Source organism: Megalobrama amblycephala, linkage group LG3 (assembly GCF_018812025.1).
Source record: "Megalobrama amblycephala isolate DHTTF-2021 linkage group LG3, ASM1881202v1, whole genome shotgun sequence".
Taxonomy (NCBI): Eukaryota; Metazoa; Chordata; class Actinopteri; order Cypriniformes; family Xenocyprididae; genus Megalobrama; species Megalobrama amblycephala.
In genome coordinates, this window is record NC_063046.1 from 13,003,337 (window position 1) to 13,020,215 (window position 16,879).

The following is a 16,879-nucleotide window of genomic DNA, read 5'->3' on the forward strand; positions in this document are numbered from 1 at the left end:
TTGTCTCTGCCGATGTTGAAGAAGAGAAGTTGGACAATGAAACAATATGTGTATTCATCCAGGTAGGCAGGACTGAGGTAGATGTGAATTCTACCAGCAGGTTTTCATGCATTCGCTGTCTGACATGAGCAAATGCATGTGGACACCATGGGTTGTAATCAGAGATACCCGTTTGTTCGGTTGCTGGTCTGCTTCCAGTTGCCCCAGCCCAGCCTTTCGTTCCACTTTGTCCCTTTTTCCCCTCTCCTCATCAGCCTGTGCCCTTGTCCATAGTTTGAACAAACTGTTGGCTCCTGAAGCTCCGGAACTTGGTGAGTTTCCACCGGTCCAATCTGGATGATGGGACTGTTTGGTTTGAACTCTCTGCTGGTCTGCTTTCTGAGGCTGATCATCTGCTTTGTTTATGAAAGGGAATACACGTCTATTAGTTTGTGTCTTTCCTTTATTACAATGTGTTGTCATTCATTAGATTATTTTTAAATTAATGAATAACATTATTTGTCTTTACACATGAGAAGAGAGGTTTATGTTTAGATGAGCGTATCCATAAATTTAAAGTTAATCCTTTTTCCATTTCGGATTGGTAGGGATTATTAAAGTAGCTGAACATACATTTTTGCAGTCAAAAACAGGGATTGAAATGTAGTTGTACCCTATATGAAGACATGATGAAGCAATATTGCATGCTTGTATTTGTCATAAATAATTGTTCTATCGCAAATCACTCTCTTGATCAGTCATCTCCTACATAGTGAACATTGCTTTGTGCACTATATAGGGAGCCACATTTGCGTTTCTTCTTTTGACACACTGCACAGCTAATTCAGACATTTAATTTTACTTATCTGAGTGAGTTGTCCTGAAAAGGTCTATACATACAATAACTGTATAACCTTGGCAATAATTATCTTTATAAATATTCAAATATATATTAAGAAAAACGTGCTGACCCCTGACTTTTGAACAGTAGTGTATGCAGTTTAGCTTCAAATGGTAAAAACACTTTTATTCATTGCAACTCTTCAACTAGCCCACCACTTGGGCCTCTAGGTGATTGGCGTTTGAGACCTCCTTGTGTAGTAGGTCATCTGTATTCAGTATTGGGATTTATTGAAGGGATTATGGGAGTAGGGAAAAAGGGAATCACGTAATGGGGTGAAAGTTAGATTGCACAAGATGAAGTCAAATTGGGAACAATCAGTGAATATCCCTCTTTTTATCCGTATATTTCTACTGACCGTAACAAAACCCCATAGAGGGCCATGCAGATGCGCAAATACGTTTTTGTGCCATTTTAAACCATTTACATAAGCTGTAAGGATTAATCCCTGTGTGTAATATTGGTTGGATGTAAGGTGGATGAGTTTGCCAAACAGATAATGAAACACACTGGCTCATGTGATTTTGGTTATGTGTTTTCTTGGGTGCCTGTCCTACCCTTCCAGTGGCCTCTGGCGTAGAACAGCTAATTGTACTGAACGGTGTTCAAACTCTTGATCCACGCGATTTGCAGAATGCGCAACCACCCAGGCAAATGCACACACGCTTATGTCAACATCACCATGTGGTGTCCTAACCGTGCGCGGCTGTTCGGGTTCAAAACGTGGTTAACTGCTCTTCCTCCCAACCTAGCATTCTCTCATCTCCCATCACGAACTTCCATTTGACCCAGATTCTGCTCATGCTGACGCGATCCATGTCTGACCCAGTCTTGGCCACTGACTTCAGCTACTGCTTGAGTCTCTGAGATAAACCATGATCCGGGGCACTGCTGGAGCTGATCTTGAGCAACTTCTTTTTGGGAACACACTGTTTGAATGAATCGTTCTTCCCTGGAGCCTGACTTCGTATCCACAGGTTTATCTTCTAATAAAAGAGAGAAAGCAACTGTGTTTTAAAAGGTTTGGTGGAAACTAAAATGGAACCTTGAGTATCTGCGTTAGTTGAGAACTTCCAATCTACATTCAATCTACATGTCGATTAGTAGTTTAGTGTTGATCATAAATTTATCATGCCCAAATAGGGAAAAAAATACAGTAAAAACAGTAAAATCGAGAAATATTATTATAATATTTGAATATATTTAAAATGTAATTTATTCATTTGAGGACATGAAAGCTGCCAGCTTAAAGTTTAAAAACCATTCTAATATGATTTGCTGCTCAAAGTAACATTTCTTCTTATCATGTATGTTGAAAACGGTTGTGCTGCTTAATGGAAACCAAGGATTCAAAAAGAACAGTATTTGTTTTGTAACATTATGAATGTCCCTTTTGATCATTTTAATGTCCTTGGAGAGTAATAGTATTCATTTCTTTTTTTAAAATCTTTTACTGACACACTTTTAAATGCTAGTGTTCCTGGTTTTTGGAGAAGCTGACAGACTTTTTTTTTTTTTTGTATGTAAGCAATTTTTGTTTTCATGGCACTTGCTTTGGCAACTATTATAGTTGCTCAGAAACACATACCAACACCTTGGCATTGTCAGCAGGTTTTGCATCACTTTTTCTTCAGAAAATGTCAAAAAATGTTCCCCTTATTTCATGGCTTGTAAACCAGCAAAAACACTGTTCAATTCTCCTTTTTTTTTTTTTCCAAGCAGTAACGCTCTCCATCATGTAGTGCCATTTGCATCCAGTAGGTGACAGCAGAGGTCATCCCAGATTCTGCCTGTCTCCACTGCTCTGTAACATCTCCCGCAGAAGTGGAATGTTGGTGTAGAGTTAAACCAATATTCAAACTCCAGTAACCTTTGAACAAAGTGACCGTCCAGCCAGCACTTGCCAAAGCCTCACATTCCTACTATTAAAGTTTGTTTTCTTGCATGTCTTTGAGTCCTGTAAGATTTGTCTTCTTGGCGCGTGTTCACGTGCATGTGTGTTTTGGCTGTAACCTGGCACGTGCTGATTAGAGCAAAGCTATGGAGTTGTTCCTCAAAAGTAAACCAAGTGAATGATAAATCAAGCTCTAATGTCACCTTGCACAAGCTTTCTGTTAACTCGGAGAATCAATCTGTAACACTCTCTTATTCTTGATTGCTGACACAGACTCTGGCTCCTGGTTCTGACCTGCGACTTCTCTTCGCTAGCAGATGTGACTGCTCTGCTTACATGTTGGCGCTCGTTGTGGCCTTTTTGCAGCTTCAGTAGTGGTTTCTGCTGTTAAATACAGAAGGGTGCCGTCGCTCTTTCTACTTTTTTGTGGGTTTCTGTTCCAGTGGTTTTGTGGTCGAGTGACGTTGGAGACATTCTGACTGTAGAAGCTGCAGAAGAATGGATTAGTTGCTCTTTGCTGACTGATGAAGAACAGGGCGCCTTTTCCTCCCATCATTTATATTTCTCTTCTCTTCAGGGATTTCACTTTTTCTCTTTTGACCCTGTACTTGCCCACTTCTTAGTCATTTTTGCCCGTCCGTATCTGCATATTATGGTCGCATTGTTAATGTTGTGTGGAGAAATACTTGAAGTTTCCACCTTCTTTAGGCTGACGTCACAAGACAGATGGTATCTCTACCACCGCCAAATACCTTTAGGCAATAAATCGGTTGTTTCAGGGTAAGACCCTCAACCTCAAGTGGATCCACTTCCCTTTCCACAGCAGAGATGGCTTCTCTTGAGCTTTGGATGTCTCTCATTCCCTCCTCCCCGTTCCATTCTTCCATCCCCTACTCCAGAGGAGCGAGTAAGCGCACGAGCGAACCGCTAATAACAGAAGGCTATTTGTCTAGAGGGCTCTGTGATCCAGACTTGCAGACTGGTTCCTATTCCACTGGAAATTAGGCCCAGTCTCAGCGAGCCTGTGATTGTTTTAATTCCACTAACAAATGATCTGAAAATAAATATATTGGGAAATCCAGTGCTATAATAATGGCTCCATTGTAAGCTGTCGAGCACAGAGAGTCTGTGTGTATGTTGAGTATAGAGAAGCAGTTAGTCAAAGATTATGTTATAGACCTCAAGTTTGAATTTGAATCTCCCCCCAACTAGTGTAGTCACGATACCAAAATTTTGACTTCGATACGATACCCAACTTAAATATCACGATACCGATACTTAAATGATACTATGGCAAAAACCTAAAACAGCAGGAAATGTAAATAAATAACATATGACAGAACTTCTTTCTTCACCAGTGTGCAGGCTGATAATTCTGGATGCCATGAAGTTAAAGTTAGACTTAATATAATTTTTAATGTTTATTGTTTTCATGCTCAATAAAATTATAAATTATTTGCTGTAATGCTTTTTTTTTTATACATTTAGGTGTTTTTGACAGTAAGATTATTGTAAAAATTATATTACTGTAAATAATTAGAGCAATGTTATTAAAGCATAAATTTGTTTAAAATAACTGTATATACCCTTCACATATTTATGTATTTTTAAATTAATTTTATTTTTGCAACCAAATATCACTTCTTAAACTTAGACTCAATAATACACCTCTTTGCAGAGGTCTACTTGCACAAGTAAAATAAATAAATAACACTCATTTAATGTTTGAGAGCATAAACATAATGCTGGGATCACATTCACTAACCTGTCGCTCTTTAAATTCTTTGTTCAAATCGGGACGTTTGTCGGCAAGATGCTTTTGACTGCCTTCGCTATTTTGTAACATCTTTTGCAGACGGGCTTTGTGGTGTCCATGGGCTTGATCTGTCTGTCGGCAATGTAAGTAAAATAATGCCATATTTCGCTTCTTGCATCTGCTTTCTCAACAATTTGTGGACGGTCTGCAAGAGCACCTGTTTTTGCAACCATACCTCTCGTTTCATCACCATAAAAGCCGTTGCGCAGTTGATAGGAATAAACGCACTCAATGTGCCTAAGAAGCACATCCCCTGCTGTCGCACTTTAGGAAATACAGCTGGCACTGAAAGTACTGGTACTAATAAAATGAAGAACCGGACCGTTTTTAAAAGCAGGGCATCGCGATACCTTTCTAGTACGGTATATCGTGCAACACTACCCCCAACCCTCCGGCATGTCCCTTTTGTTCTGTCAGTCACTTCAATTTCTTTGCCCAAATTTATTCCAATTTTTTTCCCATTTTACTCCTCTACGCATCTTTTCTCTGTTGGAGCGTGTTTGTACAATGAAATGACAAGTGTTTCCACCATCTTCAAAATGACTCTTAAAATACTGACTTTGTTGTCTTCTGCTTTGTGTTTTAGGAAGAGGTTGGTTATATAGTGTATATATATATATATATATATATATATATATATATATATATATATATATATATATATATATATATATATATATATATATATATATTATTTGGAAATCATCACCTTTTGCCAGAAACCATTGTTTGCCACAGACAAGCATATGCATGTTCAAAATTCTGGTCAGGGCTATTAGTAAATTATGTAAATTATGATTGAACATTTTAAGGCAGGAACACACCAAGCCGACGGTCGGCCGTCTGGCAGTTTTTGTTCGTCGGCCGACTAAGTTTTTTCAGTGTGTTCCGCACTGTCGGCTGAAGTTGGTCCTCGTCGGCTTTTTTTCAGCCGATTCGACATGTTGAATTGGCGTCGGAGCTCGTCGGTCCGTCGGGCCATCTGATCATTCTGATTGGCTTGTTCAGCTACTGCCACCTGCTGGTTCGGAAAGGCATTTCATCTCACGCAGGCGCAGAACTGACGTGCTACTTGGCCGTCGGCTGTCGAGCGTTGGCTTGGTGTGTCAGGGCAACTTTGGACCCGGACGCTGCCGACATGAACCAACCCCGCAGTCTGCTTTCATCTCCACTAGTTATTCGGCGTCGGCTTGGTGTGTTCCGGTCTTAACAAAGCTGCTGTGTTCGGGAAACCTGTTGAAAATAATCCTGTTTTAGCAGTCTTGGCTTCTTAAAGGTAGGGTAGGCAGTTTTGGAGAGACTAGCAATAGCAAGCTAGCTTTGAAAGCATAAGATCCCACCATCCCATCTGAGCTCCCATACAAGAGACTGGGTTAAATTACCCCATGTCTCACAGCACAGAACATTACAATAATAATAATAAACATAAACAATGTACAGAGCTCATTTCGGCATTGATAGTATTGCAATAGAAATGCATAAACCTGAGTCTGAGGATGTGAACAGCTCTGGTTGCCATCTTGAAATTATCGTTCCATCGTGAATGCAGCATAAGCTCGTTATTTTGGTCCAGGAGGAACTGTAAAAGATGACTGCTGGTTGTTTGCGGCACTCTGTGACTGTCTGCCCACAACTCTGCATAGCCTTCCGGAACTCACTGATGACGTGTTATGTCTGTGAACACGGTGCACGGAGGTATGGAAATACATATGTTGACAGGCAGGTGGGACATCAGTTTCGAATGCAAAGATTGGATAAAAATGTTTTGATCCTGTGATCAAATATACAATATATGTACTTTTTTTTTTTTTGTTTTTTTTTATAAATATTTAGACCACTTCTATTATTGATTGCTATCAGGAGATTCAACCAGTATAACAAAAAGTGTTTATGAAAAACTTTTCCTACCCTACCTTTAAGTTTTTTTTATTATTTTTAAATTAGTTGAAAACTGTAGAAAAAGGTACCAAGACTGAGTAAATTTATTTTTTTGTGTGTGTGTGCAGAAATCGACTATACAGCCCATGAAGCAAATGACCCAACTGAATAAAAAGACAGCAGTACAATATAAAACTACTGGTGTGTAGATATTTATAAAGTATAAAATTCAAGCTATTATACTTGAATTGAGGTAGTGATGCACCAAAATTATTTTACAGAAAATATTATAGTTTTCATTTAGCTGAAAACCAAAAATAAAGTTTGAATGATTGATTGTTTAACCTATATTGTCCATATTGTCCATATTCCTGCCTTTGACTTCTCATATACACACAATGTACAGCAACATACATTTAAAATACAGTAAAAATTACAGTAAATAAAAATAATTGCAAAATCACATTTAAGTTGTTTGAGATTGTAGAGAGATTTGATTTACATCAATGCTTCATTGGAGTGGAAGTTCATAGCTGAGTGAAACTGAAGTTCTACTGAAGGGTATATCATCATTTAACAATCTCAAAGCTCATGCTAAGTGAATGGGATTTTTACTTCTGTTGAACTCTATTCACCATTACAAGTATTTCTGAGAGGGAATAAGTGGTATACAACAAATTGCATAATATCTTGCATAACAACTAAAGAGCTTTTCACCTTTAATTTTTCAAAAGGAATAATCTTTTTCTTTTATTTGGCCTGTTCCTGTTCCCTTTTTAAAAACGTCTAAATTGTTCAATTCAGAATTGCCCTTCAGGGTGCCACTGAGGCAAAGACATTTTTGCAGTGTTTGTTTCTTTTTGTTTGCCATTCCATACCCCATCACTCATTAACATGACGTTAATGCCTCTACTTAAGATGAGAGGACTGAACTGGATGAGTGGGACATAACAGCCAATGAAGCACAATAGACAACACACTACTGCAACATGCTGCGTCTAATACGCTCTCGCTATGACGCACATGCCTTTACTAGAGATTAGAAGAGGACTAGAACTTCAGACATGTCTAAAGAAATAAGTGGAGCACAATGCTATGATGAATACAATGACGACGCTCAATCTTTGCATAGTCCAGTTAGTGCATTTAAGACCTTTTTGTTCTCAGAGAAGAATAAACAGTGTTGTCTTGAATTATTTTTATGAAAACATCAAGCAGCCACAACATCCACCTTTCATCCTCTTGCCGCTATTTGGTTTCTATACTATTTTCCTCATGGTCTTGAAGTTTTCTCTCCATTCTCTTTTTGTTTTTTTTTCTATAAAGAAGCCCTTTATTGTCTGCCTTGAGACTGGGTTGAAATGTTCAGCGTTTCCTGTAATGAAGTCCTTTAATTCTGATGCTCTTAATGGGAAGGAATTCGGAAAGGTCTCTTCATGTGCCACCATCCAATACACCCTCGCTATGACGCACATGACTCTACTAGAGAGCTCAGCCTTTGCGTAGTCCATTTGGACCTTCTTATTCTCAGAGAAGAATAATCAGAATAAATAGTGTTGTCTTGAGTCCTTTTTGTGGAACCACCAGGCAGCCACAACATCCCCCTTATATTGTCGCTGCTTGGTTTCTGTTCTCTTGTCCTCATGGTGTTTTGGAGTTATGGCGTTTTCTCTCCATTCCCTTTTTCTTTTGTTTAGTTTTTTTTCAATTAAGAGGCTTTTTTTTTGTCTGCATCAAGAGTCCTCCATGCCTGAATCTTGCTCCCCACTAAATAACTTGAGAGGTTTGTAAAGAGAATGTTGCGTGAGCATTGAACTTAGTCTTGACGTCAGACGGCGTTAGTTAAAGGATAGTGTTCTATTGAGGAAATCTCATCTAAACTCTCACGTTTTGCTTATGGGAAATCCTTTTTCACAGGTGCCCTTCCCTTTGTTGGCCCTAATGGGAAAAGACGTACTTTGTCAGTATGTAGCACAATATCACTATTGAGTTAGAATGTCACAGGGAAAATGATTGACAAGCTTTATTCCTTCTTGAATACATGTGGGATTCTGCAATTAGTGAAAGCTAAAATACTCTCTCTCTCTCTCTCTCTCTCTCTCTCTCTCTCTCTCTCTCTTTCCCCCATGGTTTATTGTATTGGTTGTATAATTTTAATTATTTGTTATAGAATTACGTATTTTAAAGTAGTTTTGCAGAAATCAGCATTATCACGATTATTTAGAATCAGTGTCTTTTTTATTTGTAATTTTATTTGAAATGTATTTCAATTTCATTTGGATTATTTTAAAAACCAAACAAATGTAATCTATCTATCTCAAGAGCCAAAAAAATTAAAATGTCCTTCCTTCCAAATTGTCATATTGACATGTCGCTGTGTGTTTGTTTTTCAGGCACAGGTGCAGATCGCTCGTGACAATGCAGTGACATCACAGCAGCGGTCAGCGAGTGGACGGAGGATACGGAAGGAAGCGTGCTCAGGCACAGAGGTGGACAGAAATAAAAGCAACCCCTTCACGGAACAGGATTCTGGGATATTGGATGTGGAGGATGCAGAGCAAGATGAGGTGAGAAGGGAAAGATTCATCTCAGCAGTCAAGCAAATTCATAAAATAAATTCATTTTAAAGGGATAGTTCACCCAAAAATGAAAATTATCCCATTATTTACTCACCCTCAAGCTATGTGTGTATGACTGACTATTTTCAGACTAACACAATCAGAGATGTATTTAAAAATATCCTTTGTCCTACAAGGTTTATAATGGTTGTGAATGGTGGGGGCCACGTTTTGAAGTCAAAAATAATGCATCATCCATAAAAAAGTAATCCATGCAACTCCAGTGGGTTAATAAAGGCCTTCTGAAGCGAAGTAATGCGTTTTTGTAAGAAAAAAATCCATATTTAAAACTTTATTAATTCAAATAACTAGCTTCCAGTGGACGACTGTACGGAGAATGCACAAGTCAACTTGCGCCAAATGAGTAATCCTCTGACATGATGTATGACGCAGGTTGTAGGAGTATTGTAAGCATAGACGCCTCTCGCGGTTCAAACACATAGGGCTGGGCAGCAAGGATGGCTTGAGGGTGAGTAAATCATGGGATCATTTTCATTTTTGGGTGAACTATCCCTTCAAGCTTTTAGAAAGTTGTTCTTAGTCTGACTTTGGATATTTTTCTCTAGCTGTAGCAGCAACAATGAAAGCTTGAGTCTCTGTATAGTGCAAAAGCTCATGTGATAGTCGCCGGCTCGCAGTACAGTACAGTCATGCTGTGTACCAGCTGCTTTGACTCGATTATCAGGTTGACTGTCTCGTAATGTGTGCAGTGGCTCACAACCTCCCGAGTGTCCGATCTCACACAGCGTAGGGCGTACTCGAGTTGTTTCAAACCTGTATGAGTTTCTTTATTCTGTTGAATACAAAATAAGATATTTTGAAGAATGTTGGCAACTAGACAGTTGACGGTAGCCATTGACTTCCATAGTATTTAAGTCAATGGCTACTGTCAACTATTAAAGGTGCCATCGAACGTTTTTTACAAGATGTAATATAAGTCTAAGGTGTCTCCTGAATGTGTCTGTGAAGTTGCAGCTCAAAATACCCCATAGATTTTTTTTAAATTAATTTTTTTAACTGCCTATTTTGGGGCATAATTAGAAATGCGCCGATTCAGGCTGCAGCCCCTTTAATTGCTCGCGCTCTCCGCCCCCTCCCGAGCTCTCGACTCTATCGTTGCATAATCAAAAGTTCACACAGCTAATATAACCCTCAAAATGGATCTTTACCAAGTGTTCGTCATGCAGCATGTCTAATCGCGTAAGTATGGTATTTATTTGGATGTTTACATTTGATTCTGAATGAGTTTGATAGTGCTCCGTGGCTAACGGCTAATGCTACACTGTTGGAGAGATTTATAAAGAATGAAGTTGTGTTTATGAATTATACAGACTGCAAGTGTTTAATAATGAAAATAGTGACGGCTCTTGTCTCCGTGAATACAGTAAGAAACGATGGTAACTTTAACCACATTTAACAGTACATTAGTAACATGCTAACGAAACATTTAGAAAGACAATTTACAAAATCACTAAAAATAACATGTTATCATGGATCATGTCAGTTATTATTGCTCCATCTGACATTTTTTGCTATTGTCCTTGCTTGCTTACCTAGTCTGATGATTCAGCTGTGCAGCTCCAGACGTTAATACTGGCTTGTGTAATGCCTTGATCATGGGCTGGCATATGCAAATATTGGGGGCATACATATTAATGATCCCGACTGTTACGTAACAGTCGGTGTTATGTTGAGATTCGCCTGTTCTTCGGAGGTCTTTTAAACAAATGAGATTTATATAAGAAGGAGGAAACAATGGTGTTTGAGACTTCACTGTATGTCATTTCCATGTACTGAATTCTTGTTATTCAACTATGCTGAGGTAAATTAAATTTTCAATTCGATGGCACCTTTAAATGATTAAATGATGATGAAAAAAAAAATAAATAAAAAAATAAATAATTTTAGGGTGAACTGTCCCTTTAAGCAGACAAAACACAGTAATGGTTCTTGGTTCATTCAGTTAAGCATGACGAAATGAATCACTCAATAAGTGAGTCAGGTTGATTCAGTAATGACTCGGACTTACTGTCTTTTTATGAATAACTGATTTAGATCTGGAAAACACTGTCACAATTTTTTTTAATACAGTGTTCTGTCCGCATTAGCCAAAAATCGATAGTCATAAATAATTTAGTTTGTTTTTTAAAAATTTTTAATGGAACCATTTCTGAATATTGACTCTAAATCCTAGTTTCTCTGTCTCTGTTTCCGTCCCTCTCCATCAGTCCCTTCTCCTGCTTTACTTTAATATCCCCATGGATTTGCTGTTGGGCTGCTTGCCCAGTCTAGGATCCCCTCCCTTCTTAATGGAGCATCTCAGCTCTGCAGTTGTTTAGTGTCATTAGGGCTGCCCTGCTCCTCTGAGGCAGCAATGTGAGACGTGTGGAGCATGCAAGACGTGTTCCCCAGCTGGAGCTACCACCAGTAAGGAGCGAAAGGATGATCCTCGCTTAGCTCCTGAGAGACAAATTAAAATGAGACAGTCAAGGCAGTCAGTGTTCGTTGTGTACTTCACGTTGATTTTATTTTGACGTGCTCAGATAAGCGTTGTTGTGCGATTTCTTCACTTGTTTTGACATGGTGTTTTCACTTGCTGAAGTACCACATGATTGACACTTGTTGTGTTTGTACCAGAGCACTGGTTGATGGACTTTTGTTTTCTGATTGCGTTATGCTAAGCAGACACGTTCGTTTCAAAGCAGCTAACAAAAAGTTACTGGCTAAATAAATGTTAATGTAATTGTTGACTACAGTTACCAACTTTACCTAACATCTCACCCAATTCCATGATGGTGCAACATTAACTATACTATTTTAAAATCTTTTTGATCAGCATCAATCTTTCCATAATAGTTCCACAATAAGTGAAAACCTTCAACTAACCCTGTTAATGTTTGACCTTTCCCCCTTCCCTTCCCTCCATGCTTCAATCAGTCTGTGCGTCATCATGTTTTCCTCTTCTGGCTCCTGTTTGAGAAGCACTGCTTGTGCCAGGCTTTAATCTGCTTGAATCTCTGTGCTCAGGGGCTTCCTGAGAAACGGTTGTGTCCAAAGATGCAGATCAGTGCCCGTTTAATGACCCATTGCCACCTGAGCGATGTCCCCTTGTGCCCTTTTGTCCTGTCTGTAAACTGTTTGTAGGGGAGTATGTTGGTGTGAACACGCCATCCTTGAACCGGACAGACATTTTCAGCACTGTCCCAGTGGTGCATCAAGATTGAATTGTTTTTTCCACATTCTCTGGTTTATTGTTGGTGGTGCCATGAAATAGCCGTGTTTAAATGTCCCTCGTTGCTATTTTGTGGGCAACAGATCAAAGCTGGTATTGTTTAGTTGGGCATTTGTTTGGCTTAATTTTGGAAAAAGAGTCTTTCCTATACTGGTAAGGTCAAGGGTGGCTCAAGTCAAAGGGAAATAAAGAAAATGTGATAAGTTAAATCTGGTAAAAACTATTACACTACATTTGATTTTTCATGAGCTTTTAATTCAAAATAAATTCTAGTTGAAAAATATCTTTCAATGTTGTCTTTCCCTATTGACTTCCAGCTTTAGTGCTGCTTATCTGTACAGGCAATGTCTCTCTCACTGACTCGTATTTTATTGCAGATTCCTGGTGCGCAGGACTTGGTGGACTTCTCTCCTGTGTATCGCTGTTTACACATCTACACTGTATTGGTGAGTATGTTTTATTTCAGGTTTGACTTGTCTGATATTTCTAATCAGAATACAATCTCCTTGTTGGCCCTCACGCTTACACATTATAACCCTCGCTTTGTTCCCCAAGGCCATTTGTTGCAATGTGTAATTCTCAGGGAGAGAATGTATGTTTTCAGCATATGTTCATGAAATTGTGGATGTGTATTTTGACCAGTGTGTGTGTGTATGAGAGGTTGGTCATGTGGTAATGTTACCGTTTTATGAGTGAGTGTTTTACTTTACCGTTCAAAAGTTTGGGGTCAGTAAGATTTTATTTGGAAAGAAATTAATACTTTTATTCAGCAAGGACAAAAGTGACAGTAAAGACTTCTATATTGTTAAAAAAAAAATTCTAATAAATATTGCTCTTTTGAACTTTCTATCCATGTATTATGGTTTCCAGAAAAATATTAAGCAGTACAACTGTTTTCAGGTTTGATAGTAATATGAAATGCACAAAGTCAGCATATTAGAATGACATTTTAAAAATATATTACAGTAGAAAACAGTTATTTTAAATTGTAGCAATATTTTACAATATTACTGTTATTACAATATTTTTGTTCAAATAAGTGCAGCCTTGGTAAGCATACAAGACTTCTTTTAAAAGTGATGAAATATGATCAACCCCAAACTTTTGAATGATAGTTAATGTATAAATAAATATTGATTTGATGTATAACTGCATGATTCAGATAAAATTCAAATCCCAATGGCTAAAACATAAGTCAAAAAGGACCGCTTTCACGTTTGTAGTTCTTGTTGAACCTTTGCTTAAAAAGGTTAGTTCACCCAGAAATGAAAATTCTGTCATTAATTACTGACCCTCGTGTCAGTCCACATCTGTAAGACATCTTTGGAACACAAATGAGGATATTTTTAATGAAATACGAGAGGTTTCTGTCCCTCCATAGTGATCCAACATAACTACCACTTTCAAGGTCCAGAAAGGTAGGAAAATTTTATGATGCAACACGAGTGCTTTGTTTGTGCAAAAAAAAAAAAAACCACAATTTAGCAATTTATATACAAAATAATATTATCCAAAGCGTGTTCATGCAACAATGTCAGTTCTCGCGTAAACACAACCTATGCGTCATGGTAGAGTCCTGCACGGGTCTGTTTTTGGAGACCCACCCCCGCCCGTATCCGCAAAGTTTAGCACCAGATCCGACCCGTCACCCGTGATAATATCAAAATTAAATCCGCACCCGCCCAGACCCATTCATATTTGGCCGGTTACCCGATCCGTGCCCGCGATAAATCACACGCGCTAAAATCATTCCAATTAAAGTGCTTTATTTTTTAATCTCGCACCTCTCTCAACATCACAACAGCGTCATGAATGGCTAATGAAACAGGCTAAAGTGCGATTTGAAGACGTGCCCAGCTTCCGGCTATCAAACGCCAAAACTTTATGGCATGTTTTGCAAGCCGCAAAGCCGCTTATGATGTTATTTTCCTGATCTCGTATTACACCACACTTTCTCCAGACATCCGATTTTGCCTTTAAAGACTCGTTGTCAACAATTTTATATGCTCCACTCACCAACTTTACTTTTACTTCATCCATAGCTACTCCTGCTAGGGTACGAGAAGCATCAACAAAAGTCGCACTGTCGCAGTGGTGGTGACATGATGGGTCAAATGTCATATCGTTGTTGCATATGTGTAATGGTAATTTAGACACACAAATATTGTGCATATTTTTCATCCGCAAGGAGTTAATTATCCGCCCGCATCCCCGCCCGTGAATTTTAGGAATGTCACAATCCACCCGTTTTAGCCACTTTTATGCGGGTACCTGACCTGTTGCAGGACTCTGCGTCATGGTGCTCTTGTGAACTCGTGTTAAAGATCGATATTTTCATAAATAAAGTGGTAAATTGTCTTTCCTACCTTTCTGGACCTTGCAAATGGTAGTTGCGTTGGATCTCTATGGAGAGACAGAAAGCTCTCAGATTTCATTAAAAATATCTTCATTTGTGTTCCAAAGATGAACAAAGGTCTTACAGATGAGGAACGACATGAGGGTGAGTAATTAATGACAGAATTTTCATTTTTGGTTGAACTAACTTTTAATATCTTGATATTAGATGTTCACAATACCACAAAATCACAGTATTTGACTGTCACAATAAGATTTTTGGTCAAAAACATCATATAGCTCTAAACTGACTTCTATCTCTTCATCTCTGTAAGTACATCTGTTAATCTGTGCTGGCTGGTCATTTTGAATCTAAGTGGTTAGCACTAGTTGTTTGTTGATGACTTTGCTGAAATTTGCCAGTGGAAACTACTCCATAGTTTACCAGCAAGTTCTCCACCCAAAAGTACCCTGGAATGTTTCCCGCACAAACAAATATTTCATTTGACGCAGTCACAAGTAGTGAAAAACACTTCTTAAATGCATCAGTGTTCATTTATTAACTATAAACATGCTAGACACTCATTTATGGAGTCAAGAGTCTTTAAATTATTTGTAGTATGCTTGAAAATACAGCCAAGAACTTGGTGTAGGTCTATGTGCTTGGGTGGGTACGTCTGTTTGTTTTTTTGCGCGAACACGCACGCGTTTGTTTTTGGAGCGTACGTGCTGACAGCTCCTCATGAAGACTCTTGAATTGTTTGAGTTGGTGGAATGTCACTTTTATGACCCTCCAGCCTGTAAATTTCATGTGCGAGCAGATGGACTGTCATTACTACAATAGTCTTTGTAATGGAAGCTGGTGAGAATGGTGTTCGGGGTAGAGAGGAAGCCTTTAGAGTTCATGTCTTGCCCTTTTTTTGACCAGCCCAAAGCTGCACTGGAGACCAGGTCTAGGAGCCGTCTGAGGACGCAAAGGAAAGGGAGGGAAAGTAAGGGACGAGAGTTGTTTGAAAGTGACCAGGGAGTCATAGAAGGGACGCACACACATTGTTTTGGGGTTATAGGAAAAGAAAGCAAACAAATGAGAAAAGAGCCCCGATAAGTGAGTCGATGTGTTTCTTTTTAAGAAGGAATGTTCGAGTTTTTGTGTTTCCTTTCCCTGGTGACCCTTGAGTCACCTCAGACCCTGGGAAATCACACTGCTTACTTATACAAAAACAATCAGAATTGCACTTTATATGTCCCTGAAGGACTTTTTTGTTTAAACGGTGAGCACACACACACACACACACACACACACACACTCATGAACGCCTGTGTTTCACTGCGCCTATGGCAGGTACTTCCCATTCACTGTATATTCAGTGTCCTAAACACCCCCACAGGAAGGAAGTTGTTGAGACTGTTGTATGTTTATATGTCGATTGGCCTTAGTGTGACATCACTCCAGATAACTTAAACAAGCATCATGTAAACACTGCTAAACGCTACTGTAAGAGTGAGAAGGACAGAGAGACACTTATGGAAGGGAGGGAAACGAGTCAAATATAGAATCTGTTCATGACCTTGGTCCTGTAGATGTACAATGGCGCTTTTTTGGTTCTGCTCTGACTCCTGAGCTGGCTGCACTCCAGATGGCAGGAGACTCTGAGGGGGTTCACCTGGGTTTCCTTCATACCAGGGGGTCGTGACCCGGCCATGGTGTCCCTTGGCCTTTTTTTTCTTTTTTGTGCATGTGTGTGAGACAACATGGCTGTGGGGCCTGGAATTATAAGTGTGGAGCTGCTGCTGAGGGACAGGAAGTTGAACTCTGGTTGGAAAGTCAAGTCGAGGAATGAAAAGAATAAGGATGGCGAAAGAGAACAGGACAAGAAAGAGGTCAGAGTGCCTGTTGGAGGGTACATCCTGTTCTTTTGTCATGTTTGGCTGAAAAACTTAAATGGAAGACAATGTGTTTTAAGTTTTTCTTCACACTGCCATCAAACAAACAATTGACATTTTTATGAATCTGAAAATAATAAAGTTCAAATGGACAGAGGAAAAAGATTATCCCTCTGGAGTCGTGGAATTAAAAGAGAACGGAGGACTGCAGTAGAATAGAAAGCAGAGAAAAGAGGAAGCGTGATACTCGAGTTTAGTTGTTGAAAGTGTGACCTCTCTGCCTTAAGGTCTTGCACTTACCGTAATCGCTTATTGTTAATGTTTTATGGCGTTTTTCTTTTAA

At 39.0% G+C, this 16,879-nt stretch overlaps 1 protein-coding gene across 4 annotated transcripts in view; it reads left to right on the forward strand.

Annotated features, from left to right (window-relative positions):
• The window catches only part of exoc6b (exocyst complex component 6B), a 127,128-nt gene that overhangs the window by 36,148 nt on the left and 74,101 nt on the right, over nt 1–16,879 (forward strand). For all 4 annotated transcript variants that reach the window (XM_048183998.1, XM_048183999.1, XM_048184001.1 and 1 more), the window contains exons 7-8: nt 8,862–9,035; nt 12,696–12,764. In XM_048183998.1, coding sequence (XP_048039955.1) covers nt 8,862–9,035; nt 12,696–12,764 — 243 coding nt within the window. The remainder of the gene's footprint in view (nt 1–8,861; nt 9,036–12,695; nt 12,765–16,879) is intronic.